General features: G+C 66.3%; 1 protein-coding gene and 1 long non-coding RNA gene across 2 annotated transcripts in view; one reads left to right on the top strand and one right to left on the bottom strand.

Moving 5' to 3' along the window:
- ZNF469 (zinc finger protein 469) overlaps nt 1–27,864 on the top strand; it is a 46,698-nt gene extending 18,834 nt beyond the window's left edge. Inside the window, exons 2-3 of the mRNA XM_027076396.2 lie at nt 11,544–11,610; nt 14,196–27,864. Coding sequence (XP_026932197.2) covers nt 14,279–25,618 — 11,340 coding nt within the window. The 5' untranslated portion in view covers nt 11,544–11,610; nt 14,196–14,278 and the 3' untranslated portion in view covers nt 25,619–27,864. The remainder of the gene's footprint in view (nt 1–11,543; nt 11,611–14,195) is intronic.
- LOC128313222 (uncharacterized) lies at nt 8,647–11,289 on the bottom strand. The gene is made up of 4 exons (XR_008293602.1): nt 11,094–11,289; nt 10,859–11,007; nt 10,028–10,274; nt 8,647–8,852 (listed from the first exon to the last, which is right to left on the bottom strand). It is a non-coding gene; the product is annotated as an uncharacterized LOC128313222 (long non-coding RNA).

The following is a 27,864-nucleotide window of genomic DNA, read 5'->3' as shown; positions in this document are numbered from 1 at the left end:
GCAGGGCTGGGGGACATTTCTTCTGATGGGAAAAAGGAGTCCCAGAGAGAGGTTTCTATAGCAGCGCCTTTTAAATAACTAAATCCCTGCCTTGTTTCTAGGCCTGTGGTGCACGCGGAGGGCAGTAGGAAATGGATTGTTATCAAAACGATAGTAGGGAAATAATTGCTAACATTCGCTGGAGTATATCGCGAGCTAAATGCTTTACATACGCCGTGTGATGTGGCCCTGTGGACCCCATGAGGTGACCATCAGACCCATTTACAGGTGGGCAGACGAGGCTCAGAGAGGCCCAATCAGCTGCCTGAGGTCACACAGCCAGGAAATGGTGGCGCCTGGACTTTGAGACGGGCAGACTGGCCCGTGGCCCCCAGCAGGTGAGCGGGGCCAGGACCCCTCTCTCCGGGTCGACCTGCCTCACGTGGTTCACGCCACCCTGCCCCTGCTGACAGGGAGGGGCAGGGCAGAGTCTGACTTTCTAGTGTGTGGAGTGGGGTTCACTCCTGCTGTCCCGGAAGAGAGGGGACCCTGGGGACACAATGCAGGGGGAAGGGAGGGTGGACGAGCACATCACCTCCGCTTCCTCTCCGTCTGGCTGGCGCCCCTCCTGCAGCCCCAACGGGCCCTGATGCTCCCATCCCAGGCAGCGGGATGCCTGGCTCCGGGCAGCGTCACCCCAAAGTCGGGGTCACCCTCGGCTGGGGCCGAGATGCCCGGAGGGTCACCGGCCTGCAGAAGGCTGTGCCCCGCCCCGTCCTTCCCTACCTGACGCTGTCCCCACTCGACAGCCTGTAATAATCTGGGTCTCTAGAGGTCCCAGGGGCCCGCAGTGGTCTGGGATCGCAGGACCTCGTGGGGCAGGTCCCCATGCCCACAGCCCCACGAGCACCCCACTTGATTCGGGGGGGGCCTGGGCTGGGTGACTTGAGCCACATGCGCCTCTCAGGCTAGTGGCAGTGCTGAGTGGGCCCCATTCTTGCACAGACCCTCTCTGGCCCCCAGCTGGTCCCCTCTCTCCTCACCTCCACCTCAAAGGCCAGAGCGCGGGGTGCCTGTGCCCACACCCCACACGCCGTCAAAGGAAATCACGGTCCCAGTGCCTGTTTCAACCCCTGGCAAAACGTCCCGCTTTCCTCCTCCTCTGCCTCTGACAGCAAAGCAGCAGAGAGCAGGGAGGGAGGACCCGGCAGGGCCTCGGCCCGTGCACCCTCTGCGGTCAGAGTCAGGCCTTGTCTGGGATGAGTGCATATCGCGTCATGTAGCCGTGCCCCTGCGGGCCGCCAGCTCCTCTGCTGCTGGGGACGGGGCTGGGCGGGGCCTGTGAAGGCCACACCATGGGCCATGCAGCCAGAACCCCCAGCGAGTGGCTCCTACCCAAGGAGGTACCCCCCCCCCCCGCTGCCCTGGGCTCAGGTCAGTGTGCAGGGAAAGGAGATTCCGCCCCCCCCCCCCCGACTATGACTGTTTCCTCACTTGCAAAGCAGGGATGATGTCAGTGTCAGGGCCTCAGGGGACACCACAGAGCCAGCCGAGAAATGGTGGGACACAGCTCTGTGCTTCCCTCGGCAACGCTGGCAAACAGGGTGGGGGTCCCGAGACCGTGGAGTGGCGGTCACATGAGCGCAGGCCCTAGCTATCTGGCAGCAGGGCTCCCGGCAGAGGGAAGGGCCAGGCAGGTGTGTGGGCATGAGGGTCCCTGGGCATCTGTGTCTGTGAGGCTGGCCCTGGCGGCTGGGTGGCCAACAGGATGGGGGAGGAGCAGGTGCACGAGCAGGCGGGGCTAGCGGTTGGGGTGGGGGGGGTGGGGTTGGCAGGAGTGAGTCCCAGGATTTAGGCCAGAGCAGGGCTGGGGAATAGTGGGCCATTTGTGGAGAAGCGGGTGGGGCCACCCCCTGAGAGGTGCCAAGGACGGTCCTTCCCACCTCTTCCAGCTCCTGGGGACTCCGGTGTCCCTTGGCTGTGGCCACATGGCTCCATCCCTGTGTTTGTCTTCACATGGAGGGGCCCGCTTAGGTGGCCCAGCACACCCTCCCCTCCAGAGGAGGCTGCCGGGCTCCCGCCTCAGGCCCACACTCGCCCCTCCTGTCTGCACAGCCCCACGTGGCCTTGCAGCCCTCTGCCCCCAGCCTCAGACCTCCCTAAGCTCGTCTCCACAGCCCCCTGTGTGACATAAGCCCCCTGAGCCCTGCTGTGGAGAGACCCACAAGCCCCTGTGCCAGGGAAGGATTTTCCTTCTGCAGTGGGGCTCCTGGAAATCCTGAGAACTTCCCAGGGCACAGCATCTTTCGGCAGCCGTGGGCTCAGGAGAGCTGTGTTCTGGAGGCCTGATTGCCCTAAATTGGACCCACTGGGATATCAGCCCTGTGCGGTGGCACCTGTGTCCCCATCCAGAGTCACGTCCCAGCTCCTGGCAGGGAGCCTGGAGCATCAGAGGTGCTTGGCTGGAATTCGCCAAGGGAATGAGGGAGGGAGGGAATGAACGAATGAGTCAGTCGGTCAGTGAGCTGAAGGAGTGCATGCAGGAGGCAGGGAGTGAGCGGGAGGGTGGGTGAGGGCTCCCGGGGCGGGGACAGCCTGGAGTGTGAACTGCCCACAAAAAGGTCACAGGGGACCAACCACAGGCTCAATTTCAGCCCCCGCAGTTTCAGTTCAAATGGTATTTTGTTTTATGTGAATTTGTAGTCCAAGTTTGAAAATGGGCAGACTTCACCCTAACGCCTGGATTTCTGGCTTTTCCAGAAACGGCCGAGAGCCCGGGGTTTCCCCGGGGGCCACAGGCAGGCGGCCGGTGCCCACGCAGCCACGAACCTGCGTCGCCCGTGGGCTCCAGCGTTATGGCCTCCACACTCCTCCTGAACCTCCTTATCCAGGTGGAGCGCCTGGCCCTGGGGACTCAGCACAACTACTCAGAAGCTCAGTCCTGGCGGGGGGCGGGGGGAAGGGTGGTCAAACAGGGCTTGTGTGAGAGGGTGCGGCCGGGCTGAACCCAGCCAGCACGGGGCCGGGAGGCTTTGGACAAGAGGCCGGCCCCCCCAGGTGGCCTTCGTGAAGACAGGGCGGGGGGCAACACACACTGCCTGGGGAACCCCTTCCCGCCCTGAGAACAGGGCCGTGGCCATGGCCGTGACAAGAGAGAAGGCTTCGCGGCTCGCATGACCTGTGGCCCCTGGGCAGAGCCCGCCCTGCCCCCTCCCTGCCTGTGTGTTCGGAGCGGAGGTGGGGAGTGCTGGGGGGGGGAGAGGCCTCGCCACACCTGGAGCAGGCCGTGGGTGGCTGGGGGAGGCAAGCTGCCTCCGGGGGTCACGAAAACCCACCCGGAGGCTGAGAGGCCACGTGTCCCCGGGAGGATGGTGTTGCCCCCACATGCGAGCGCCCACTCTGCGTCAGGTGCTAGGAGGGAGGATGGGCCGGCACAGCGGACAGCTGGCAGGGGACGGCCCGACGGAAGACGGCAGGGGCAGGGGCAAAGGCCCTGTGGCGGGTCAAAGGACCTGTGACAAGGCCCATGGAGGGAGGGCACTCCCGGGACCTGGGGCTCACGAGAGCCAGGCAGTTGCAGCCAGAGGCTCACCCGACACCCAGCTCAGCCCCCGCGGAGCGGGGGTCACCTGCCCACGGGAAAGGCGCCCTCGGGAATGCTGCTCAGATCGGAGCGGTCGGCCAGTCAGGGCCCCAGGAGAGCGTGGCCAGGCCCTCTGACTGTAGCTGCCTGGAGACTGGCCGAGACCATGTGGCCAGAGGACAGCAAGGGGGCTGGCCCGGGACCCCAGGCAGCCTGGCAGGGAACACTAGCCGGAAGGTCAGGAAGGTCACTGCCCCAAGCTGCTGACGAGGAAGGAAGTGCCCATCCCCGTGTGGCTTCCAGCCCTGGGGCCTTGAAACAGTCACTTTCCCTCTCAGGGCCTCTGTTTCTCATCTGAGCCACAGGGAGGATGACAGGACCACCTCTAGGCCTGAGAGGGCTGACAAGGCAGTTAGCCCCTCGGCACATCCCCCACCCCGGGGCCCAGACAGGGCAGGTCCACCCACCCCAGCCCTTGGCCTTCAAGGCCCACCCACCACCAGAGAGCCCCGCCCCCTCCACAGACCTCAGCAGGACACGCCCCAGGCCAGGCCCCAGAGGCGGGGAGCAGGGAAGAGGTGGGAGTCCAGCAGGTATGGAACCAAATGACCCCCTCTCCCCCCCTTCCCCCCCCCACCCCAGGCCACGTCCCCAGGGCCCTCCTGCAGTGACAATTCCAGCCGGTCAGGCCCCTCTGCATAATACAGCCCCAGCCTACCACGCGGGAGCCCTGTGACCCCGAGCCCGTCCCCTATACTCCTAGCCTCGGTTTCCTCATCTGTAAACCGGGATTGGGTGCTTGCTTCCTGCACGTGTGGCCCCTGAGCCCAGCATGCGACAGGCGCCTCCCTGGGGGGATGGCCTGGCCCGTCAGCCCGCCAGCCCCCCTTAGTGCCCGCCTCCTCCCGCAGGCCCGTCCTGACTCCGCAGAGCCCTGAGCGCAGAGGACCCCGCCCCCGCCCAGCTGCCCACCAGTGTTGTGCTAATCTGTCCATCCTTGGGAAGTGAAGTTATAATCACTTTTAATTGAAAAAGGAGGCTGATAGGATCCTGAACCTGACGGAGGAGTAATTAACACAGCCACGGGGTCTCCAAGGAAGCTCATTCATCTTGTCACTCAGGAGACAGCTCATTAAACCCTGCTGTCCCCACGTCCCCACCAAGGGGGGCAAGGGGACTCACGTGGAGGCCTCGCTCAGCACAAGATAAACTCAGTTTCCAAAAGTCAGAAGGTTTCCTGGCCTTCCCTGGGGGTCTCGGGGCACCGAGCGGGAGCCCTATAGCTGTCTGCCAACTCACTTCTCAGCTTCCTTACCTGGGAAATGGGTCTAAAGGTGCTTCCCCAGGCCGCCCGGAGGCAGGGAAGACTGGCCCCGGGCACATCATCCCAAGGTCTGGAGTAGCAGGAGCCCAACCCAGGCCCAGCCATTGTTCCAGGGTCCGTGGCTGGCTCTGCCCTCCCTGTTGCCAGGACCTGACCTCTGCGCCGACACGTGCCACGGTCAGGGTCACAGGGTGACAGCTTGCAAGTTTCCTGAAGCATGCCCTGGGCCGCAGCGCCAGGGGGTCTAGGTGAGCCCCAGATTCTGCCTCCAGGCACTGCCCCCCCCCCCCCCCCCCCGCCCAACCTTTGGCGGCAAAGATCTGGAGACCTCCCTCCCTGAGGGCGTGGAGGGCGGCTGAAAGAGCCCCTGCGGACAGGGCCACCGCTGTCCTGACAGAGTGTACTCGGGGCTTCGTGCTGGGCGGCGAAAGTAATGACAAATAACTGATTTTGATCGCGAACGGTCACGTGTTAATGGGACGTCTGGGGGGAGGGATGATGAGAGTCCTTCCCCAGAAATCAGAGCCATGGGAAGCCTTGAAGCCTCAGGGGCTTTCCCAGTGGGACCCTGAGCCCAGGGGACCGAGGCCAGCCGATGCCATGATGGGGGGTCTTGAGAAGGACAGAGGGCCAGGTCTCTGAGAGGGGCTGTCCGCTCCAGCAGGGCCCAAGGAGACCTCACGTCTGCAAGCATATTGGGGGCAGGGTCCACCCTGGGGACTGGGGGCGCCAGGACGAGGCCGGCCACCTACACCTCCCAGGTCCCTCCCCACATCACTCTCCCGCTCGCTATTCCCGCCTGGCCAGCGGGGATGACGCTTATCAAGCTGGGTGGTCCCAGCCCTTCTCCAGACCAGCTGCTCCAGACTGACACTCAGAGCAGTGTCTCTTCCCTTCTCTGGAGGGCCAGGGGTGGAGACCCCAGCTCCCAGCTCCCTGCTCCCGCCCACAGCTGCCTCAAACATCGCTGGAGGGCTGCCCTTGCCCGGAGCTCGAAGCCCTTGGCTCCCGGAGCCCAGGCTCTGCTGCTGTGTGGCCTTGAGCAAGCCAGCACCCACTCTGAGCTGCAGCTCCCATTTGTGAAGTGAGCACACTAAACTAGGTGCCCCCAAACATCCTTGTTCTAGAATTCCAAGACCAAGTTGCTCACCAGGCCAATCTGAAGACACCTTGCCCGCTTTAGTTTTAAAAGTGGGTTCCCTGGATCCCTGGAGTTCTGACGCTGGCCATTAGCATGTCCAAAACCCACCGCCCTCCACGTCCTGCCCAGCCCACCCCAGCCGAGCTGCCTCTCCGCTTTGGGACAGTGGGCACTTGCGTCACTCACCCCCAACTTGGCTGGGAGTTTCCTGGGGCCGCTGAGTCCCACTGTGACCCCTGCATGTCAGACCCTGACAGGGAGGGCCCCAAAAGGTCCCTAGCCAGGGAACTGCCTGAGGAATAGGTCAGGGGCAGCCAACGTGTGCTGGGGCTGAGCTTGGCACAGCGTTCACGTTTAGAGTGTAGGACACGCTCCTGACACTGAGTGTTGGCCTTGCCACCAGGCATTCCTGCACTCAGGTGCCAAGGCAGAGATGGAGAGGCCCCAGATGCCGCCCCCCCCTCCCCAGCGCGGCCCCTCCTGCCTGCCAGCTCCTCCCAGAGAAACAGGGTCCAGGGTCTAAGAGCCTGCGGCCCCGCCACAGCCTTGGTGGGGGCATACGGGTACGTGTGTGTGCATGGGTTCGTGTGTGCATGTTTTCATAAACCTGTAAGTGTGTACATGCTCGTAAGTGTGCACACGTGTGGGCGTTTGTGCGTGTTTGCATAAGCCTGTGTGTGTATACATGCTTGTGAGTGTGCACAGGTGTGGGCGTGTGTGCATGTTTACGGGTGTGCACGCATGTGGGCGCGTGTGTGCAGAGAGGGGTATCTGGCCCATCTCACAGAGGGACGAGCCGAGGACTGCAGAGCTTGCCCGAGGCTCCCAGGGAGGTTAGCAGCAGGGCTGGGCACAGCCAGGTCCTCTCCAGCCTGTGCTGGACCCTGGGCAGGAAGAAGTGGAGAGTGGGGCCTGAGCCAGCGTGGCCGGGCAGGGCAGCTGGGCCCTCCCGCGTGCTGCCTGCAGCGGAGGTGGGGGCAGCGCCGCAGTAACCCCAGAGGGCCAGAGAGTGACCTCGGACGGTGGCCGTGCTAGCTCGGTGGTCGGGGAGGACTTCCTGGAGGAGTCGGCAATGGAGCTAGACCCCGGGGAGGAGAGAAGGGAAGGGATTGGCCACGCGGGCACCGAGGCAGGGGCTCCCCGACGTGCAGCGATGCGGAGGCTGGCAAAGGGCAAGTAGGTGCCAGGGAGGGTGGGGGGGGTGAGGGCAGAGGGCAGCGGGGCAGGAAGATCCAGGCGGTGCAGTGTCCCCTGAACCCAGAGCTGGGAGCATGAGGGCACAGGATCCTCTGCAGCCCCTGGCCACACTGAGTTTCCCGCCTGGGTCCCCAGCATGTTGGGGTCCTCCAAAGGACTTCGCAGCTCCCTTGCTTTCAATTCCCCGACCTCCCTTCGTGGCACTTCCCCGCTCAGCCTGCGTGGGATGGTGTGGCCACTCCCGTCCTGCAGGGGAGGGCTCCGAAGTCCCTAGAGAGCCAGGCTTGTGCCGCCCCGGGCTGCGGGTGCCCAGGGTTCCGGAGGGCACCAATCAGTGCACACACTGGGAACAGCCCCCGGCAGGGGTGGTGACCGGGCCAGGACTCCCGCCTTTGATTTCTGCTGGCTTTCCTACTGCCAGGCGGTTAGCTGGTCCGGCAAGCGTGTTCCAGACCGCACGGACCATCGGGATGTGCCAGACCAGGCCGCTCAGGCTCAGGGAGCGTCCCCTGGGGCAGGGCTGGACACGACAGCCGGCTACGTCTCCTCCCATCTGGCCGGCACAACCCTGTGACGCGTCGGTCGGACCCTGCCAGCCCCTGCTTGGGACCCCCAGCGCCCACGTCGCTGGGGATCAGGTCTGCTGCCCTGGCCGGAGGCGGGTGTGTGCTGTCTCCTCCAGGCGGCTGGGGGTGGGTGGGGGAGGGCGGCTCGGTCTGGCCTGCGGCCGCTGACCCCTACAGTCTGGGAAGTGAAGAGTTGCCTCCAGGAGTGTTTCCACACCCCAGCGAGGGTCTGTGCGGAACAAAGGGACGGGGGAGACGGGCCTGTCCTTAAGCAGGAGTCCCCCCCCAGCCCCCTCCCTGTCATTTTCGAAGACATCATCTTCTCCCCACGAGCTCCTCTTATCTCCTTCCTGTTAAAGGATCTCAAATATGCACCCGATAAGGGCAGACAAACAGCTTCCCGGCCCCTCGGCCCCTCGCAACGCCTGCCTCCACTTTCCCCAAAGTAATTAAGATAAATGCAGCTGATAATTGGCGCAGTATTCTTAAACGTACCCTCGGGCCATATCGCAGATATAATTCCACCTGCACGGGTTTATCTGAGCGCTCGGGTAACAGATAGTTTTTTAAGCGAAGCGGCGGCGTTTGAAGGAAAAGGAAAAGAGAGCATTTGTAGAAGGAATGTCACAAGGAGCCACACTGCGGCGCCCAGAGCCCGGGTGGTGACCGGAAGCCCCTGTATGGTTTGTGGCGGCTCTACTGAGCTGCCCCCTCGCGGGGCGCGGCGCGTGCTGCCTGAGCTGCCACCCGCGTTGGTTCTGGAACCTTCAGGGTGGGGGCCGGGCTTGGGACCCACCCTAGAGCACGGTCCCACCCTCCCCCTCATCACTCCCAAACCCCCCACCCCCATGCCACCGCGCTGCCCCTGACAGCCAGGACGAGGGGACAAAAGGACAGATGCATCTCTCCTGTGTCTCTTCAGGTGTCTCCCGTCTTTCTCCGAGAAGCTGAATCCACTGACGTCTGGGCCACAGGGCGAGGGGCGGGGCCTCGCTGCCGGCTCAGGACCCCGGGGGGGCGTGTCACCAGTCATGGAAGATGGAGGGGGGTGGGCGTGTACAGCTGGGGAAACAGGCCAGAAGGCCCAGGGTCACGTGTGGAGGTCGGGGGCACAGTCCCTCCCGCATGCATCCCGCGAGCAGAGGGGCCAGTGTGGGAGCACACGTCCGGCCCTGACAGCTGAGGGGGTCATCAGTAACTGCCATATCTCACGGGGGAGATACACGCCACCAGGAGGGCTTCTGGGAAGAGGTGGACAGGAGGACCCGGGAAGAGCAAACACCCAGCGGGTGCTTGCCGTGTGCTGGTCTGCTCAAAAGGTCTGGGCGCGCTGCTCCCTTTGCTCCTCCACAACCACCCCTGGAGGTCGGGACTCTGACGGTCCCTAAATTACAGCCTCGGGTGGACCCCATCCTGCGCTGTCTCCCTGAAAGGGGGTGGGAATCAGGAAGAAGGGAGAGAAGTAGGGGGCCTCCCAGGTGGGGATTCTCAGGATCAGAGAGGCCACAGCGAAACAGGGCAGGTTGAAAGGGGAGGGGGAGGAGGAGGAGCAGAGGCCAGACGCCGTGCAGGGTTCGAGGGGTCATGGGGGGCACCGGGAGGATAGGGGTCCAGGCCTGTGGCAGGACCACCTCTCACCAGGAGCTGCTGTCCCACACCCCGGCCAGAGCCAGCCAGCACGACCACAGTCTTGAGTTACCCAGGGTGAGAATGTCCAGGTAGTGTTTCTGAGGGGAAGGGAGTTACCCACACTCCTGGGGGTTCCCTGGGGTGGCCTGGGATCCGAGGGATTGGATCTCCTGACTTCAAAGGGGCCCCAGGCCCTCTGAAACCCACACCGATGTGCACTGGGGGCTTTGCCAAGAGCCTGGGCAGGGCCGGAACCCGAGACCCTGGGCACACGCTGCCCCGCCCCCACCCCCACCCCCACCCCACAGTCTAAGCCCCGGAGACGGGTCCTCCAGACCCTGGAGGTGCAGTGGGCATAGAGTGTCCTGGGGTCCTGCAGACAGCCACCGTCCCGGGGCCAAGCAAACAGGGTGATGGGGCGGCTGAGCTCTGCCCACAGGCTCTGCATCCCCAGGGGTAGGAAGGGGTGGCTGGGCCACGGGAACACAGCCACTGCGTCCAGCTCGGGAGCACGATCTCAAGCAGGCCTGCTTCTCAACCCCATGCCTCACTGCATGACGGACAGGTCCCACCACCTTCTGAGCCTCAGTTTCCCCATCTGTAGTTACGTGTTGACTTTCCCGCTGAACTCCGCAAGGCGAAGCCGTGAATCAGCTCGTGGTGATTCACGTAGGCGTAGCGGGAAGGCATAGCGGGAGCTCCGGGTGGAGTCAGCGGGCCTCAGCCTGCCCGCCCCTGGGGAAGGGCACACCCCTGCGTGGGCGCAGGGCTCCGATCAAAGCCTGGGATCTTGGGAGGAATTCAAGACTCGCAGGCGGGGAGATGAGTTGTCCACTACTGTGTGACAAATGGCAGCTGAAAGGAAAAAAGTCTGTCACCTGTCACAGCGTCCAGGGACCTGTCACAGCCTCTGGGGGTCAGGCATGTGGGCACATCTCAGCCGGGCGGCCTGGCTCGGGGCCTCCCCAGCTGGTGGCCCCGAAGGTCAGCAGGGGCTGCCGGCTCATCTGGAGGCCCGACCGGGGCTGGAGGAACCACCTCCAGGGTGGTTGTTCCCACAGCCGCAGATGGGAGGCCTCGGTGCCTCGCTCGTGGGCCTGCCCACAGGGCTCCTGAGTTCCTGCAACATGGCGGCCAGTGGCCCCCAAGTGGGTGACTGACAGAGCAGGCAGAAGCCACAGTGCCTCGTATGACCTATTTCTAAAGCCAAACACCCTCCCTACCCCCATATCCTGCCCATCAGGGAGCCACCAAGTCCAGCCTGTGTAGACGGGGAGCGAATTGGGCTCCACCGCTTGGAGGGAGGGAACTCAAAGCATCTGTGGCCAAATTCTGTAACCACCATGGGGACTGGCTTGACAGTCCCTCTCCAAATCACAAATGCACTTGCCCTTTGCCACCCCCCCCCCCATCTCTTCTTAGTACCCTGCGGGCCTCACCTGCAAGTGTCCGTGTCACCCTGCTATTTGTGGAGGCCATCCGTCCATCCTGCAGAATGTTCCGTAGCCGAGTGTGGTGGAGAGATGAGCCGGCAGACAGACAGACAGGAATCTCTTTGTGGAGTCCTGGGGATGGTCTCTAAGAGATGCTATGAAATGCCAGAAGGAAGGCAGGGAACCGTGAGGGTGGCTGACTATCTCGTGTTGAAGGACGGAGGGAGATGTGGACGCTTACCCATAGTTGCTGGTATTTACATCAAGAAACTCTGGAAAGAAACACCGGAATCTGCCCCGAGTGCTGCCCCAGCAGGACCGGGGCGGAGGGTCCATAGGCCCAGGGTAGGGCGCGAGGCTTCTCACGTTGCCTGGGGTTTGGGAGCCACACGAACACGTCAGCTATGCACATGATTCCTAACGGAAAGAAATGTAAAATAATCATCCCACCTGTAGGGAAAGCAGTCGACTCCCCGTGCCCCGCCCCCCAGCGCTGCAGGGACCCCCGGGCCGCGCCAACGGCCCCCTCAAGCTCACCCCATCTCCCTGCGGGCCCCGGGGCAGCTTCCTGACGCCCTGCGGCACCGGGGGGCCCCTACCTGGAGCGGCTCCCTGCAGCCGGCTCCTCCGGGGGCTCTCGGCCCCAGCCAAGCGCCACACGGATTCTGACCCTCTTTCCCTTCTCTCGCAGCCAAGAAATCCTCATTCCTCAGGAAATTGACCTGTGCGGCGACCCAGCTGAGGGCCCCACTCCCCAGGTATGTAGCTGAGGACAGCTGGAGGCTGTCCCAGAGGCGGCCGGAGATGCCCTGTCTCCGGCCCTGGCCCACCCCCCACACCCGGCGTCTCCCTCCAGCCCCCCGCGCTGCGGTCACTGGGGCGGCCAGCTGCCTCCCCGGGACACTTGCTCCTGGAGCCTACTGTCAGGGGCTGGCCCACGGCCTCGAACCGCAGCCCCGGGCCCGGGAGGGGTGCAGACAGCAGGGTGTCACTGACATCCTCCACAGCACCCAGCACGCCAGGGCCCTCCTTCTGTGATCTCCTCACGGCGTCTCCCTCAAGCCAGTGATGGGGCAGTCACGGTTTTGAGCAGGAAAATGCACCGGTGCCGGTATTATTCCCAGGTCACAGGTCGAGAGCCCAAGGCTGGACGACATGTCACCATGGGGCAGGGTGTCTAGGCCAGGGCCACTGAACCCACCCCCCCACCGCCCGCTCACCCCACCCACTGGGCACAGCTTGGAGCCCAGATCTGTGGGGCCTTTGTGGCGTCTGACGCCACTCTGGCCTGACCTGCCATCTGCCAGAAAGTTCTGGAAGCCATGGAGAGGTCGGGGGCCCTTGCCCATCTACGCCCCGCCTGGGTCTGGGTGGACCTGGGCCCTGCCTCCTTAGGCTGCCTGCGAAGTTCGGGGGTGGGGGTCCCACAGGCCAGAGCCCTCTTCACTCTTAGTGGGGGCAGACACCAGCCCCCAATGGGTTCAGTGCCGCCCGACTCACACTGAATCGCCACACTGGAAATGGCAGACAGGCTCTGGTTATCGGGCGTCCCTGTAGGCGACAGCAAGGGGGCACCTGAAGGGGTGCGCTGGCCCAGGGCAGGGTGCACGGGGAGGCAGGGCCGCCCTCGCTCGAGCTCCTGGCCGCAGGCCTGCCATCTCCTCACTCACAGGCCCCTCTTCACGGCCCACAGGGGCCACGCTGTCCTCTGGGACCTGACCCAGCTCCCCCAGTCTGTTCCCAGGACACAGAAGCCCTTCCGAGGGTCCCCAGGCTGTGCTACACCTGCCTGTGCCCACAGTCCCTCTCCCAGGTGCCCTCTCCATCTTGGTGCCCCGAGGCTGGCCATCTAGGCCACCGGAGCCAATGCCACCCCCTCTGGAAGGCTTCCTTTGAGGCCACAAGATGGCCAAGGAGCCGGCCACAGCTCGTGACCTCGGCCCTCACAGAGACAGGACAGAGTCACTGCTGCTCACGTCTAGCGACCACGTCGAGCCATGCGGCCAAGCCTGCTGGCAGAGGGACGGGCTGGGACAGTCGGGGATAGTCCCTCCACGGGGATGGTGGAATCTTGAGTAATAATTCCACCTACCTCCCCAGAGGCCCCGACAGGGAGCCCTCAGAGCAGACCTGGGGGATGCTGACGTCGAGACTCACAAGTGTGCCCAGAGGCTGTGGCGCCCCCGAGGGCAGGTGGGGCTGTGGGGGCCAGCGGCTTCCACTCCCCCTTAAAAACCCACACAGGATCCCCAGGTAACACCGCCCCCAGGTACTGCTGCAGCCTGGAGGGGCCAACCGAGCCCAGTTCTCATCTGGCTTCAGGCAGTGCCCGGGGGGAAGCAGCGCAGAAGCCCATGCACGGGGCGGGGGTCGGGCAGGGGAGGTGGGGGACACTGAGGCCAGGGAAGTGCAGGTACCGGGGAGAGCCCCCCGTGTGCCAACTCATGTAGACCCTGGAGCCTGTGGGCGGCCCGGTGAGGGAGGCACCGGTAACCATCCCTGCAAGGTCAAGGGTGTGGAGGCCGACCTTTCCCCAGCCGGGAGTGCCTCTGTATGCGAGGCCTGGGCCAGGCTGAGTGTCCAGCTCCCTGCCCCCGGGGCCCAGGATCCGCAGAATCAGACCGGCAGGCCACACCGACAGCACACATTCCTCCAGGGGCCTGTTCTGCAGCGTGTGGGCAGCGACCCATGTCGTCTCTGCAGCAGCACCAGCCGGCAGGTGCAGGGAGGCCGAGGGGCTTGCCCAGGTCACGCAGCCGGCCAGCGGGCTGCCCAGCCGGGGATGGGGCGTGGGCGCGGCCCTCTACCTGTCGCGCGGGAGCCACGCCCACCCGGGAGACCAGGCAGGCACAGCACCCCCTCCTTGGTGGGGTAGTCCCGGGGAGGAGTACCAGCAGAGCCTGGACGCAGGCCCCTCCCTCGGGACACAGACCAGCGAGTCCCCAGAGCACGAGGCTTGAGGCTGTCCTGGGCCAGCAGGGCCTCACCTCCTGTCTCCTGCCGCTCTGCTCCTGCTGCGAGGCCCCTCCCCGGGCAGGCGAGGGTGACCCCCCCGCTCCTCCCTGGGCTCTCCCCTGGCCCCAGCTGGGTTCATCTCAGGCCTCTGGGTGCTCATCACCCCCGCTGCGGCCAGGGTCTTCTCGGACCCTCTCCCCCACAAAGGGGGCCCTCTCTCAGTCTGGAGGGGACCCGCTCCCTCACCTGTGAAGGGGCCGTTGGAGTGGAGCCCCCCCCACCGAGGGCAGGGGTTTCTGTGCAGCTGCCAGGCCCCCCCCCCCCGGCTGCCACAGCCTCCGTGGAGCCCCCAAGCCCCCCCCCCCCTCACCCTGCGCTGTCTTTGCAGGGCCCGTTCAGGACCATGAGAGCAGTCTTCTCCAGGGCCCCCCTCGGACCGCCACGTCCTCCCAGTGCCCAGACGGAGAGGCCATGCCGGGGGAGCAGCCCCGCAGAGCACCGCCCGCAGCCATGACCCGAGACCTGCAGCCCTGCCCGGTGGCCGGTGGCACGGAGGGCCCCTCCCGGACCCCCGGTGAGGACGGTGTCCCAGCCAGCAGGACCGCCAAGGCCACAGGCTGCGGGGCCCAGGCTGGGGAGCCTCCAGAGACCCAGAAGTGGCAGGCCAGGGAGGTGGAGCCCAAGGCCCCACTCCCGAGAGCCCCGTCCCTGGGCAGCCTCCCGGGGGAGGGCGGCGGCCCCCGGGCCCCTCCAGGGAGGAGCCGTGCACAGGCCAGCAGGGCGGACGGCAGCCCCCAGCAGCTCTATACGCGGACCATCTCCGGCTCACGGGCCAGACCCACCCTGGACCAGACTCCCGAGGGCCCGCTGTGCAAGGACCCCGGGGCCCCAGAGGCGGAGGCCCCAGCTGCTACAAAAGAGCTGAGTTCCCAAAGGTGCTTCCAGGAGACCCCCTCCAGCTTTACCTCCACCAACTATACCTCACCGAACGCCACCTCCGGGCCCCCGCCCCTCAGGGCCCCCCCGGGCAGCGGCACCAGCCCCCCCAGGCCAGCCTCCTACTCGGAGCTCCCGGCCAGCGGGGCGGACGCCTGGCCTCCCACTGTTGACAACAGCTTCCCAGGTGCTAGATTCGGGGTCCCTTCTGCCAAGCCAGAGCCTTTTCCTGAAGGGGACGGCCCCGGGGTGGCCTCCTTCCAGTACCCCTTCCCGGCTCTGCGTGGGGCCGGCCCAAAACCCTTCCCCGAGGGCACGTCCCGGCCCGAGTTCGCGGAGAGCGCGCTAGCGTTCGTCTTCCGTCAGCCCCGGGGGGCATGGCCAGAGGAGGCAGTGGGCACGGGCAAGGCCTACCCCCTGCCCACCCAGCCCGCTCCCCAACCCCCTCCCTGCTACCCGGGCCAGCCCGGCCTCGACGCCCCCGGTGACCTCGGCTGTGCTCCCTCACAACCTGGTGCTGCTCACCCGGCCCCCGGCCCCTTCTCGGAGAGCACAGCCACCTTTCCGGACAGTTTGCACAAGAGCCTGACCAAAGCGCTCCCTGAGAGACCACCTTCGGCCCACGAGGGGCTGGGGAGCCCCAGGGGGCCCCCGAACTCTTTGCCACAGAGGCACTTTCCCGGGCAGGCCTACGGGAGCCCCGGAGCCGGCGGAGTGAGCTCCAGCCCAGGGTCTCTGGACGCGGAGCTGGCCGCCCCCAGGCCACTGCCCACCAGACTGCCCCAGCTGTGGGACCCTGCTGCACCCCCTTACCCCGCACCTCCTCTGGGCCCCCCAGCCTCGGCCAGGAATGCATTCTTTGAAGGCCAGCCCAGCCTAGGCCAGCGCCTCGGCCTCCCCCAGAGTCCCCCTCTGCCCTGGCCCCAGGTGCTCCCAACCGCCGGGCCCAGCCCCCACCGAGTGGAGGTGCTGAGCCGGCTGCCTTTCCCCCCAGGGGCCCCGGAGTGGCAGGGGGGCGGCCAGGGAGCCCTGGGCACCGCTGCGGGCAAGACGCCCGGGCCGGGGGAGAACTTGGCAGTCCTGAGAAACAGCCCGAGCCGGCACAGTGGCGGCTCCCCCGGACTGTTCGCCTACAATGGGCTGAAGGAGCCCGGAGCCCAGCCCCTGTTCTTCGGGGTGGCCCAGGCCCAGGCCTCAGCCCGCACGACGCCCGGCCTGCCCCCTCCCAGGGCAGTGGGCGCCTCTCCCTGCCAGTCCCCGCTGCCCTCGCCTGCCACCAACACGGCCAGCAGCAGTTCCTGTTCGTCGCTGTCCCCGCTGCCCAGCAGCCCGGCCAACCCCAGCCCGGAGGAGAGCCAGCTCCCGGGCCCGCTCGGGCCCCCCACCTTCTTCCACCCGCCCCCTCGCGCCCGGGAGACCAACAGCCCCCACACCGTCCCCATTCACTACCAGCCGGAGCCCCTCCGAGCCTTCCCCTTCCCCACAGAGGGGCTGGGGGTCGAGGGCTCCTTCAAATGCCTGGAGGAGGCTCCGTTCCCCGGCGCAGGCCCCGAGGGGGGCAGCGGGGGGCTGGAGGGCTTCCCCCGGGAGCCACCCCCCTACCCCGCCCACCACTTCCCCCTCAGCAGCGCCAGCCTGGACCAGCTGGACGTACTGCTCACCTGCAGGCAGTGTGACCAGAACTACGGCAGCCTGGCCGCCTTCCTGGGGCACCGGCAGTTCTGCAGTGTGCTCCTGGCCAGGGCCAAGGACGGCCACCAGCAGCCCCCGGGGCCCTCCGGGCCCCCCGCCACCCCCAGAGCCCCAGCCAGCGGGAGCCCCGGCCTGCTCGGCCACACCAAGACGGCGCCCTTCCTAGCCGGCGGGGACGTCCGGGCCGACAGCAAAGATGACCCCCTGAGGACCAGCTTCCTGCCCGGCCTGGCCGCCGCCCCCTTCCCGCTCCCTGCGGTGGGCCTGGACCCGGAGGACGATGCCAAGCTGGACAGCCTCATCACCGAGGCACTCAACGGCCTGGGATACCAGTCGGACAACCCCGAGATCGACAGCAGCTTCATCGACGTCTTTGCTGACGAGGAGCCTTCTGGCCCCAGAGGTCCCGGGGCTGGGCACCCCCCCAGGACCAGGGTGGGGACGATGCCAGAGAGTAAAGCCCAGACCCCGCTCCCGGCTGGGGCCACCCCACCAGAGCCCCCGGGCCCCCGGCCAGGCAATGGGAGCCACGCAGCCCGCAGCAGGCCCCAAACCCGCTCCCTGGGCCCAGCGCCTGCGGACACAGAAGGAGCTGGCCCGGCCGGCCAGCACAGGAGAGGGAAGCGGTTTAAGTTGTTCCAGAAAGAGCTGGACACATCGGGCACCACCAAGAGCCGCAAGGGCCCCAGAGCCACCCGCCCGAGGCCAAGGAGGAGAGGCCACGGGGCTGAACCGTCCCTGCCCCGCCTCCGGGACCTCAGAACCCAGGCCGCGGAGAGCCAGGGCCATCCTGCCAGACAGGCCCTGCCCGTGGGGACCAGGAGCTCCCAGCGCCTCCGGTGCTCCCCGGGGAAGGACTGCAGGAGGAGGCGGCTGCGGGGCGGTACCTGGAGCAAGGAGCTCATCCACAAGATCGTCCTGCAGAAGAACAAGCACCCCAGGGGGCAGGGGCAGGGCGGGCGCTGCCCCCCGGGGTCCTCGGGGCCGGCACCCAGCAGCGCCCACGTCGGGCCCCAAGGGCTCGCGTGCGCCTCGGAGTCCGAGGAGGAGGATGGCTCGCGGCCGCCAGGCTCCCGCTTCAGAGGCCGGCCCCGCCACGGCTGTCGGCGGTGGCGCCGAGGCGCCAGGCACAGGGAGGTGGCTGTGACCCCGGGCCCCAAGGAGGATCCAGGGCGGCAGAAACCCAGGAAGGTGGCGAGGCAGGAAGCCGCAAAGGACAGGGGCTGCCGGAGCCCAGGCCCCGAGCAGGGAGGCCCCGGGCACCTACCGCAGGCTCCCGCCGGCACCAAGGCCCCAGAGGAGACCCGTCCAGCGCCGGACATCCCCCAAGACGCCAAGAGCCCTGAAACCGCCGAGAGGCTGCCCCCGGACGCCACGAAAGGTCCCGGGGAGGTTGCAAGCTCGTCTCCAGCCCCCTGTGCGGGAGGAAGCCCCCGCCCCCCAGCCCCAGAGCGGCCGGAACCCGGCAGAGAGGACGCCCGGGCGTGCCGTGGGAGCTCGCCAGCAGCAGGTGCGGGCGGTCTGCCGGGCACTGCCCGGTGCACGGAGCCGCCCGTCTCCCGGGACAGAGAGGACGCCCCTGCCTACCCCCCGGGACCACTGCTGGTGCCTGTCGCTAACACCACCGACCCCGCCTACCTTGAACCTGGAGTCCTGTTTTTGAAGACCCCCGATCTTGGCTGCAACTCCGCTCCTTTTAACGGAGACTCCGTGGGGGATCCATTTGCCAAAAAGGGACCCCAGCCCTACGGCAGCCCCCCCGGCAAATTGTTCCTTGGACCCAAAGACCTGCCTGGCTGTTTCCAAGAAGACCTATACTCCAAGCCCTTAGCTTCAGGCGCTCTGCCTGCCAGCGACATGCACCTTCCTCAGGAGGCTGTGGACACCGGTTCCCTCGAGCCAGAACCACCCAGGAATCCAACCTATACGATCCGAGTGGGCCCGGGCAGGGCCGATTCGCCGCCGTTGACCTTGGAGTCCACACCCCTCTTCTCGGGGCTTCCTGTGGACAGATTGGAGCCGCCAATCTACAGCAGCTTGTCCGGAAGTGGACTCACACGCCCCTCCCTGGTGTGTGCCACCCCTCCACCAAGGAAACCCCAGTTAGAGCCGCCATACTCCCCGTTTCTGCCCGACAAGGGCTGGTCCCTGCTGGAGGAGACCCCCGTGCTGGCCAGCCATATGGGTCACCTTCCTGACCTCTTGGGGGAGAAGGCATTCAGCAGGAAGTGCCCCGGTGAAGGGACAGAGGCTGCCAGCCCCCCACCTCTTCCCGGCAAGATCAGTGAATGCGGTGTCACTTTTATGGGCAACCTGTCTGAAGATGAACTTGAAATCAAAAGACTGGTCGCCGAGCTGGAAAGTCAGCTACAGAGTAAAGGCACACACGAGACCCCCGAGCTGCTGTGTGTGGCTGGGCACTCGGGCAGGACGCATGCGGGCACAGGGGCCCCTCTGCCCTCCCACCGGGCCACCTCGCCCTCCAGGGACACCTTCTCCAAGCCCGAGGCCGAGCTCACCGGTCTTGGGGAATCGAGTGCAGGCCCAGAAGGGGTGGGAGCAGCAGCGGCCGCCACGGAAAGGATGCTAAGGATCGAGTGTGAGGAGTGGCCCTCATCCCGCACGGGAGAAGCCGCCCTTTCCCCTGCTGCGCGTGCGGACGTGGCATCCGGGGCTCCTGTGAGCCTCAGTGGGGCCGACCACAGCTTCCAAGCAGAGCAGAGAGCCAGAGTCTCCGACACAGGCCCCCCAACGGCAGAAGGGGCCTGTGGGCTCCACCCGGAAGTCTCTCTGTCCGGCTCTAGAGGGCCATTCAAACCTCCACTGGACGGGAGGAGCTTAGCAAAGCGCAGCCCGGACTGTGAGCCTTTTCTTCCTAAAAATAACAGGGCCACCGGGATGCACCAGAGCGAAACCCTGCTGTGCCTTCCCTGCACACAGGTGCAAGGGCCCTGCCTAGAGCCCCCCAAGCTGGAAGCATTTTGGGGCGCCACCCCATCCTGTGGTGACAGTCACAGAGACGCTCCCAAGGGCTCCTCTGGAAGCAGAGCAGGCTGGCCAGAAGGAGCAGGCCTCCCCCTCCCTGGGGTGGGGGGCCCAGGCCTTAAGGCTAACGAGGAGTTTGCCTCCCCAAGTCCTGCCTGTGTGCCCAACACCAGCCCTGGCAGGAGGCCCCAGGACCCAGCCACAAGCCCCCTGCGTCAACTCCAGCTCCTGGTGGCCAGAGCAGCTGGGAAGGAGGAGGATGCCCTGGGCTCACAGGGGCCCCCATCCACTGACACCCAGAGCCCTCAGTGCAGTGACCCCTCAGATCTGGAAGGGGACAGTGTGCAGGGGGGGAACATGGCCTGCAGCCCCACCCGGGACGTCCCAGGGGAGGTACCGATGGCGGCCATCCCTGCAGTGGCCGGAGGTCAGTTGGGGCCCGAGGCCGATGGACATCCGGACTCACTCGGCCGGGCTGAGAAGCCCGAGGGCCAAGGCAGAACAAGCAGACTGCAGCCAGATAACCGGGGGAGCCTGGTGGGGCCGGACAACCTCTCCACAGTCAACGCCAATCCTGTAGCTGCCCTGGCCAGGCCGGCCGGGGGCGCAGACCAGCTAGGGGGACAGCTCCAGGGACATGGGGCGGTCTTGGGCCTTGGAAAAGAGGCATGGGCCACCCCAAGCCCCGCCTCCTCTGATGCAGAGTCTTTGGTAGCAGCCCACGCCCAAGCTGGGCCGGGGGCCGGGACCTCAGAGGAGGCAGCCAGCCCAGCACCCCCTGTGGGGGACCAGCTGCCCTTGCCCTCTCCCGCAGCCACCCCCATGCCCTCTGGCCCAGAGCACCTGCCCCAGAAAGACCCGTCTCCAGGTAAGCAGAGGGGGCTGCTCCTGGCACGTCCATCCTGCAGGGATCCCCCCAGCCGGCGGCCCCCACCCGTCTGTTCTGCCGGGGCACCTCCACGAAGGACAGCCTGCACCCCAGCCGCCACAGATGCTGGGGCCAGGCGAGCACCAGCAGCGCCCCCGTCGTTGAGGACAAGCCCCTGTGGCTTCAAGGAAAGCCTGGCTCACCAGCCCCTCCTGGGGGACCAGAGCCCCCCAGAAGACCCTCCCTTGGGCCAGCCTGGCTTCATCAGTATCTTCACTCCCACCCAGGGGGAGGACCACCCTGAAGGCAGCACGTCAGGACCTCTAGAGGATTCCAGAAAAGAGAAGCCAAGGAGATCTCCTGCCTCGGCCACCCCTCCTCCCCCAGTGAGGGCCATGTCCCCGAGAGTGACCATGAAAGTCACTGCCCTTCCCGACATTCCCGCCCCAGATGACTGGCCAGACTGCCCCTGCAGGCGGGCCACACCCCACACCAGCCCCAATGGCATGCCCACGGGACCCCCCTCTTTGGAACCCCCAGGCGATGGCGAAGGCCAGGGTGTCACCTCTCTGCCCGCTGACCGTTCCACATGGGGGGCCACTGGGCCAGATTCCTGTGCCTGCCAGGAAGGCGAGGCGGGGGCCAGCTGCTCTGCTGTGACGGCATCTGGAGCTGGCAGTGGGGGGCCCCCAGCGACCCGCCCCTCCACAGAGCTCCACCAGGACAGAATCCCATCTCCCGGCTGCACAGCCAGTGACTCCAGACCCAGCTCCCCCCAGAGCCTCAAAAATGTTCACCGTACACCCCGGAGGGACCCCCTCAGCCCCCAGGGCACCAGACCGAAGCCTCGTGGCTTTAAAAAGAAGCCTGTGTCCACAGAAAATGGCCACTGGAAGGACCGAGCCCCCGGCAAGCGGCCCGTGACCTGTGAAGTGTGTGCAGCCTCCTTCCGCTCCGGGCCAGGCCTGAGCCGCCACAGAGCCAGGAAGCACGGGCCGCACAGGGCTGCTGCCTCCCAGCCGGCCCCCCCGGCCCCACCTGCTCCCCAGCCCCAGGCATGCCAGCCCCCCGGGAAGAAAAGCCGCAGGGCACCTGGGAAGGAGAAACCGAGGCAGGCACTGAGCGGCCCCAGCCACGTTCTCGGGCCGCCTCCTGACCAGGGTGCCGAGGCTCGTGCAGAGGCATCGGGTCCCCAGATGTCCCAGGGACCTGGCAGGGAGGGGTTCAGCGTTCTGGGAGCACCAGGCTGCACCCCTAGCCGGGAACCACACCCCCCAGGCCTGGACGAGCCAGGAGTGCACATGAGGCCTACAGAGCCCAGGAAACAGGACCATCTGGTAAAGGACGAACCCTGTCCCAAGCAGACAGAGAAAGGGGGAGGCCAAAGGCGGGGCAGAGTGCCCACGGACGTCCCCGGCAGGCCAGAGAAGACATCACAGGAAAAGGCGAGGAAGCCCAGAGCAAGAAGGTTCCGGGAGGGGAGTGGTCCTCCAGTCTCTCCTGGTGTCATAACAGACAAATTCTGCTGGGACCCATCCGCTGCCGTTGCCAGTTCCCCGGGGCTTCCGGGCAGCCAAGAACCTGACACCGACGCCCCCTGGCCCCGGGTGATGGAGAGCGTGGAGGGCACAGAGGAGGAGACGCCAGCACGGAAGTCACCCCAGGATTGCATGGCCCGCCCAGGGGGGATGGAGGGGGGGCCTCCTGGGAACGGGTCGGGGGGACAGAGGACGGCCTTGGCAAGGGGGTGCTGGGGACCCAGGGAGACCAGGACGTCAGATCTCTACAAAGAGTCATCGTGGGCAGCCAGGTCTGAGCCCACAGGGGACAGCAGAGCAGCTGAGGGCGGGGCGAGGCAAGGCGTTGGGGAGGGGTGTGAGCCCCCCTCGGGTCCCCCAGGCCGTCCTGAGACCTGTACCCCTGCCGATGGCACCAGCAGCAGCTGCCCCCAGGGCCCCTTGCTCAACCCGAAAGCGCAGGCCAGGCACCAGGAGCATGAGGGCGCTGCCCCTGCAGCCCCCAGCCCCGGCCTCGGGGACCCTCTGAGCGTGTTTGATGACGAGGCCTCCTTTTCTCGGCTCTTCCCTCTGGGCGGCCGCCTGACTCGGAAGAAGAACCCCCATGTCTACGGGAAGCGCTGTAGACAGCCAAAGACCCCGCCGGCGCTGGAGCCCCGCGGCGAGGCGGGGGGTGGCGTCCCGCTGGCCTCCGCCCACCCGCCCACAGACCTCAGTGACTCGGGCTCGCTCTGCCTGTCACACGAGGACCCGTGGGGTGACGAGGCCACGGGTCTGCCGGAGTCCTTCCTCCTGGAGGGCTTCCTGAGCAGCAAGGTGCCTGGCATTGACCCCTGGGCCCCCAGCCCCAGCCTGTGGGCCCTGGAGCCTGACCCCGAGGCGGACCGGGCGGAGGGCGTGCCCCACGGCCGCGCCGAGGACCACCCATCAGAGAACATTCCCGAGCTGCACATGGTCCCAGCGGCTTGGCGAGACCTGGAGCTGCGGGGCCCCACCGAAGAGATGGCCTCTTCTCTAGGCGACGCGAGCCCGGAGCCCCCGGACCTGGAGCGAGAACACTATGACGGCGAGCTTCCCGGGAACGCGGTGGATCTTGAGATGCTCAGCGCCAAACTGGAGGTGCAAGATCTGTGCTTCCTGGGGCCCCGTGAAGACCCCGCGGGCGACCCCGGCACCAGCTTCTCGGGCTCCCGGGGGCCGCAGAGCAAAAGGGCAGAGGGTGTGGCTGCGGCAGGAGGGGCGCCAGGCAGGGAGCGGCACGCCAAGGCCAGGAGGGCGTCCTACAAGTGCAAGGTGTGTTTCCAGCGCTTCCGCGGCCTGGGCGGGCTGGACCTGCACAAGCTGGCCCACAGCCCCTCGCCGCCGCCCACCTGCTACATGTGCGTGGAGCGCAGGTTCCGCTCGCGGGACCTGCTGCGCCAGCACCTGCAGGAGAAGCACGTCCAGGGCAAGGCGGGGCGCTGGGCCTGCGGCATGTGCCTGAGGGAGGTCGCCGACGTCTGGATGTACAACGAGCACCTGCGGGAGCACGCCCTGCGGTTCGCCCGCAAGGGGCAGGCGCGGAGGTCTCTGGGGGACTGGGAGGGGGACGGCACCGTCACCCGCTTCCTGGGCAGCATCATGGGACAGGCGTCCGGGCCCGGCGGGGGCAAGCGCTCCGTTGGCAAGGCACGGGGCGACCCCGCGGGGTCGTCGGGGCAGCCGACCGGGGCGGGGAAAGAATTCCGGAGGGAGAGGGCGAAACCCAAGGCTCCCGCCAGCCATTCCGACCGAGATGGCACCGCGGCCCCAGCCGGGGCTTTGGCGGACCGCGGCCCTCTGAGCGGCTCCGCCGCGACGTCCCCCGGCCTGTCCCCTGCCCCCTGCCCCCACAGCGAGCCCCTCCTCCGCGCCGTGTCCGTGCACGTGCACGAGGGCTGCAAAGACCCCTCCCGAGACTGCCACCACTGCGGGAAGCGCTTCCCCAAGCCCTTCAAGCTGCAGCGCCACCTGGCGGTGCACAGCCCTCAGCGCGTCTACCTGTGCCCCCAGTGCCCGCGGGTCTACGCCGAGCCCCGCGAGCTGCGCGCGCACCTGGCCGGGGCGCACGGGGCGAGGGAGGAGCCGGAGCTGCAGCACACCCCGCTCTACGCCTGCGAGCTCTGCGCCGACGTCACGCACATCAGCAAGCGGTCCTTCGTCTGCAGCTCCTGCAACTACACCTTCGCCAAGAAGGAGCAGTTCGACCGGCACATGGACAAACACCTACGGAAGGGGCAGCAGCCCTTTACGTTCCGCGGCGTGCGGAGACCCGGCGCCCCCACGCAGAAGGCCCCGGCGCGCGAGGGCGCCCTGCCCAGCAAACGGCGCAAGGTGGCCCCGCCCAGCAGCCCTCCGGGGCCTAGCGGCGCCGACAGGCCTCTGTCCTGGGGCAGCCGCCCCACCCGGAGCGAGGGGTCGCTCCCAGCCCTGCCGCAGCCCTGCCCAGAGGCGGCTCCTGGCACCACCAGGGGGCAGCCCAGGACCCCAGAGAGGCCTGCAGACCCTGTGGGCCACCCGGTCACAGGGGGCGATCTGCCCTCTGACCTCCGGGAGCTCCTGCCCCCGGCCCTGTCCCCTTTCCCGGCCGCCTCCGCAGATGGCAAAGATGGCCACAAGCCGGACGGAGCCGCGGAGAGCTCCGAGGATGAGGCTTCTCCAGGCGGCCCCGGGCCTCTTCTCCAGCAGGCTCTCCCTCTGGGGGGATCTTTGCCCCGGCCAGGGGCCAGAGGCCAAGATGGAGAGGAAAAGAGGGCTGCCGGCCCATTCTCAGGGAGAGGCCGGGCCCCCGGTGCCTCCGGCAAATGTGCCCCTGAAGACGGCCTGGAAGCCCCCTCCCTGCTCCCAAAGGAGAAGCAGGTGCCCACAAGCCCCATGCTGCCTGAGGCAGGTCCAGGGAGCCCCTCCCACAAAGGCAGTGCCATCAAGGCTTTGGGCTGCCGGAGTTTGTCAAAGGACAGGTCGGTTTTGCCCACCCCCAGCAAAGCTCCCAGGTTCCCGGGGCAACCGAAGAAGGCTGTGGCCAGTCCGACAGCCCGAGAGCTAGCCCATGGCACTGAGGACAGGCCGAAGCCCACCGCCGCCAAAGCCAAGCCGAGCCCCAGCTCCCAGGGAGTGGGGAGCCCACGGCACAGCACCAAGACAGCAGGGGGCAGCCGGCCCCAGCCGGCCAGCGGGCAGCTCCAGAGTGAGACAGCCACCACCCCAGCCAAGCCCAACTGCCCAGGCCAGGGCCCCGCCCCAGACAAGCATCCCCCTCGAGCCCCAGCCAAGGGCTCTCCCAAGGGGCCAAAGGAGGCCGGTGACCAGGGGCCCCGGGGGAGCCTGGGCCCCAGGGAAGATGGGGCGGTCAGTGAGAAGAAGAGGAAGGGCCGGGCCCCAGGGCCAGCCAGGAGTGAAAGTGTGAGGAGCCTGGGGAGAGCCCACTTGGTCCCTGACAAGCCCCCCCGGGCCCCCCGGAAGCAGGCGACACCCAGCCGTGTGCTCCCCACCAAGGCCAGGCCTGGTAGCCAGAAGGGCACGATGCCACCCCAGCCCTCAGAGCAACAGCGGCAGGCGGGGCCCGGCCACACCCACGGGGACTGCAGGCGCCCCAAGGAGGGGCAGGGCAAGGCCTGTGCCCAGGGGAGACCCCTGCACAGGCCCCCCAAGAGGGACAGAGCTGTCCACGGTGCTGAACCTGCCAACCCCCGTGCCTGCCGGACCGCCGAGTCCCAGAATGACCTCCTCAGCCAGCTCTTTGGGCAGAGACTAACCAGCTTCAAGATCCCTCTAAAGAAAGACCCTTCAGAGTAATTTATAGACACGAGTGAGTACCTGGCAGCAGGGCTTGGAACAACCCAGCAAGTGGGGGCTCCCGTGTATGCTGACAAGCCTCAGTGCTCGAAGGGTGTCGGGTGGGTGGCCACGTGTTAATCCACCTGACTTATGCAGATGCCCAGAGTTTGCTATTAGGGCTGAGACTGTGATGCTCTGAGCAGGGCCTGGCGGGGGGGAACAGCAGTCCCTTTCTAGGTAGAAGGTGAGCGTGAGGGCCGGGCCAGCTGCAGCCCCTTTGAGACCACACCGCTCTTTTCTCGGCACCAAGAACTTGAAGAGAAAGCGTGTCCTGTCCTGTGTGTCCCACTGTCAAGGCACAGCACGCCACAGACGCTTCGTCGGAAGGTTTTCACGGGGTCCTCCCGCATGCCATCCAGCAGGGAAGTGAGCTGAGGCAGCCTCGGGTCAGGTGGCTCCCCTCAGTCTCGTTGCTGCTGTTGCTGGAAATGCTTAGAAGCCACATTCCAGGCAGGGCTCTCCCCCCTGGGAGAGCTGTTCGTGAGCCAGCAGGCTGCCGGAGCACGCCAGGTTTCTCTGACCACAGAGTGGTGCTGGCCACTGTCCCCACTGCACCTTGACCCCTGGGGACTGGGTTCCCATCTGGAAGGTGGAGAAAGCTGCTCACCAGCCAGTTCCCGCCGGCTCTCCCTCCCCAAACGCCCTGCCTCTGCGGCTGCCCTTTCTAGAGCCTTCCTCCCACAAGGAGCTCTCCGCTGCAAGTATCAGCAATTTTACTCGGAATTTCTGGTGCTATTTCATGTCGTAATGTGAATTCGGGCTTCCTTGGTGTGTTTCACCTGGGGGAATGGGCGGGGACACCGGCTGGCGGGGGGCGGGGGGGGCACGGGGCACTGCACCAAGGCCCACCAGCACCAGCGGCCCCAACAAGTCTTTCACTGGCTCCCCAGGCCGCCGGCGGGCTCCAGCCCCACGGTCACGGTCAGAGAGCAGCCGGGTGGGACGCTCAGGGCCGGGGTGTGGTGTCGCTGCCCGGTCAGGGAGGCGTCTCATGCACTGACAGGACCCAGGGGTCGGCGCGCATGTCCTGTTTATGGAATCGTGTCTTCAAAGGGGGCAGGAGAGGCCTCCTTCTGTTCTTGGGCATCTCTGAGGTTCGTGGTTTGTGTTCTGTTTTTCCTTTTTTTACCTGGGGTGCAATGTGTGTCAAAGTTTTTATTTTGATATTTTGAAAGAGACCAAATTGGGCCCACATTGCCTTTCTAGAAGGGGCTGTGTGCCACTCAGAACGCCTTTAGTGCTGATGAATAACACGGCAACTCTGAGGTTGTACTGTGCAGACCTGTGCACTCATGCTGTTAAATATATCCTCACTTTTCACGGAAAGCCTCTGGCTGTGCTGTCTGTCCTCCCGCCAGCCCCTGCCTCGGTGGCTTTAGCTGCCACTTCTGTCCTGTCACCAGGATTGTGTGGCCCTGCAGAGCCACCGCCTCCCCCCCCCCCCCCCGACGCCTCACACACACACAGCTCAGCGATCCCATCAGCTCCTCCGGCTTGTTAACATGGCATTTAGCAGCGTTTCCGAAGCTTCACTGCTGGGGGCCTCGGGGATCAGAGCGGGAGAGATAAAGTGTCGGGAAGTAATTAGCACAGCTCAGTTTAGGGGACCCGGGAAGGTAGCAAAGGTAGTACAAAGGGTCAAAGCCGGAGACACCAGCCCACCGCAGACTCAGACCCTGGGGCCCACCATGTCCCGAGGATAACCGTCAAAGACCCCAGTGTCCAGGACAAGTGCCCGGAGAGCAGGCCGGGACGTCCAGAGCCAAGCACCCGTCCTCGTCCTGCCCCCGATGGCCGTCTGGGCTGGGGCCCGAGGAGGCACTCAGAGCAGCACCCAACAGTGTGTGCAGGGAGAGGAGGGGGAGCCTCAGGGAGGGAGGCCTACACATGAGGCCGTAAGTGGGGTCTCCGCGCTTCTGCCCAAGCCCACGGGGGCCCCCACCCACCCACCCACGTTCACCTTCCTCGGCCAGGAGCACTCTTCCCAGGGGCTCCCCCTCAGGACAAGCCCCTCCCGTCCATGCACCCCCAGCCCTGGGCGGGCTGTCTCCAGGGTCTCAGGGAAGGGGCCCCTCACATTTACACGCCTACTGTGTGCTGGGAAATGAGCCACATGCAGCCCCTGCTTTGGGGGCCTCTAGACAGATTCTGTCATGAGTCGGGGGCTTTGGTCTCCTTGGGGATCTCTGTAGCAGGGCCTCAGG

This window comes from Acinonyx jubatus, chromosome E2 (genome assembly GCF_027475565.1).
Source record: "Acinonyx jubatus isolate Ajub_Pintada_27869175 chromosome E2, VMU_Ajub_asm_v1.0, whole genome shotgun sequence".
NCBI lineage: Eukaryota > Metazoa > Chordata > Mammalia > Carnivora > Felidae > Acinonyx > Acinonyx jubatus.
The sequence above is the reverse complement of the archived record's forward strand: the minus strand, read 5'-3'. Positions and strand labels throughout refer to the sequence as shown.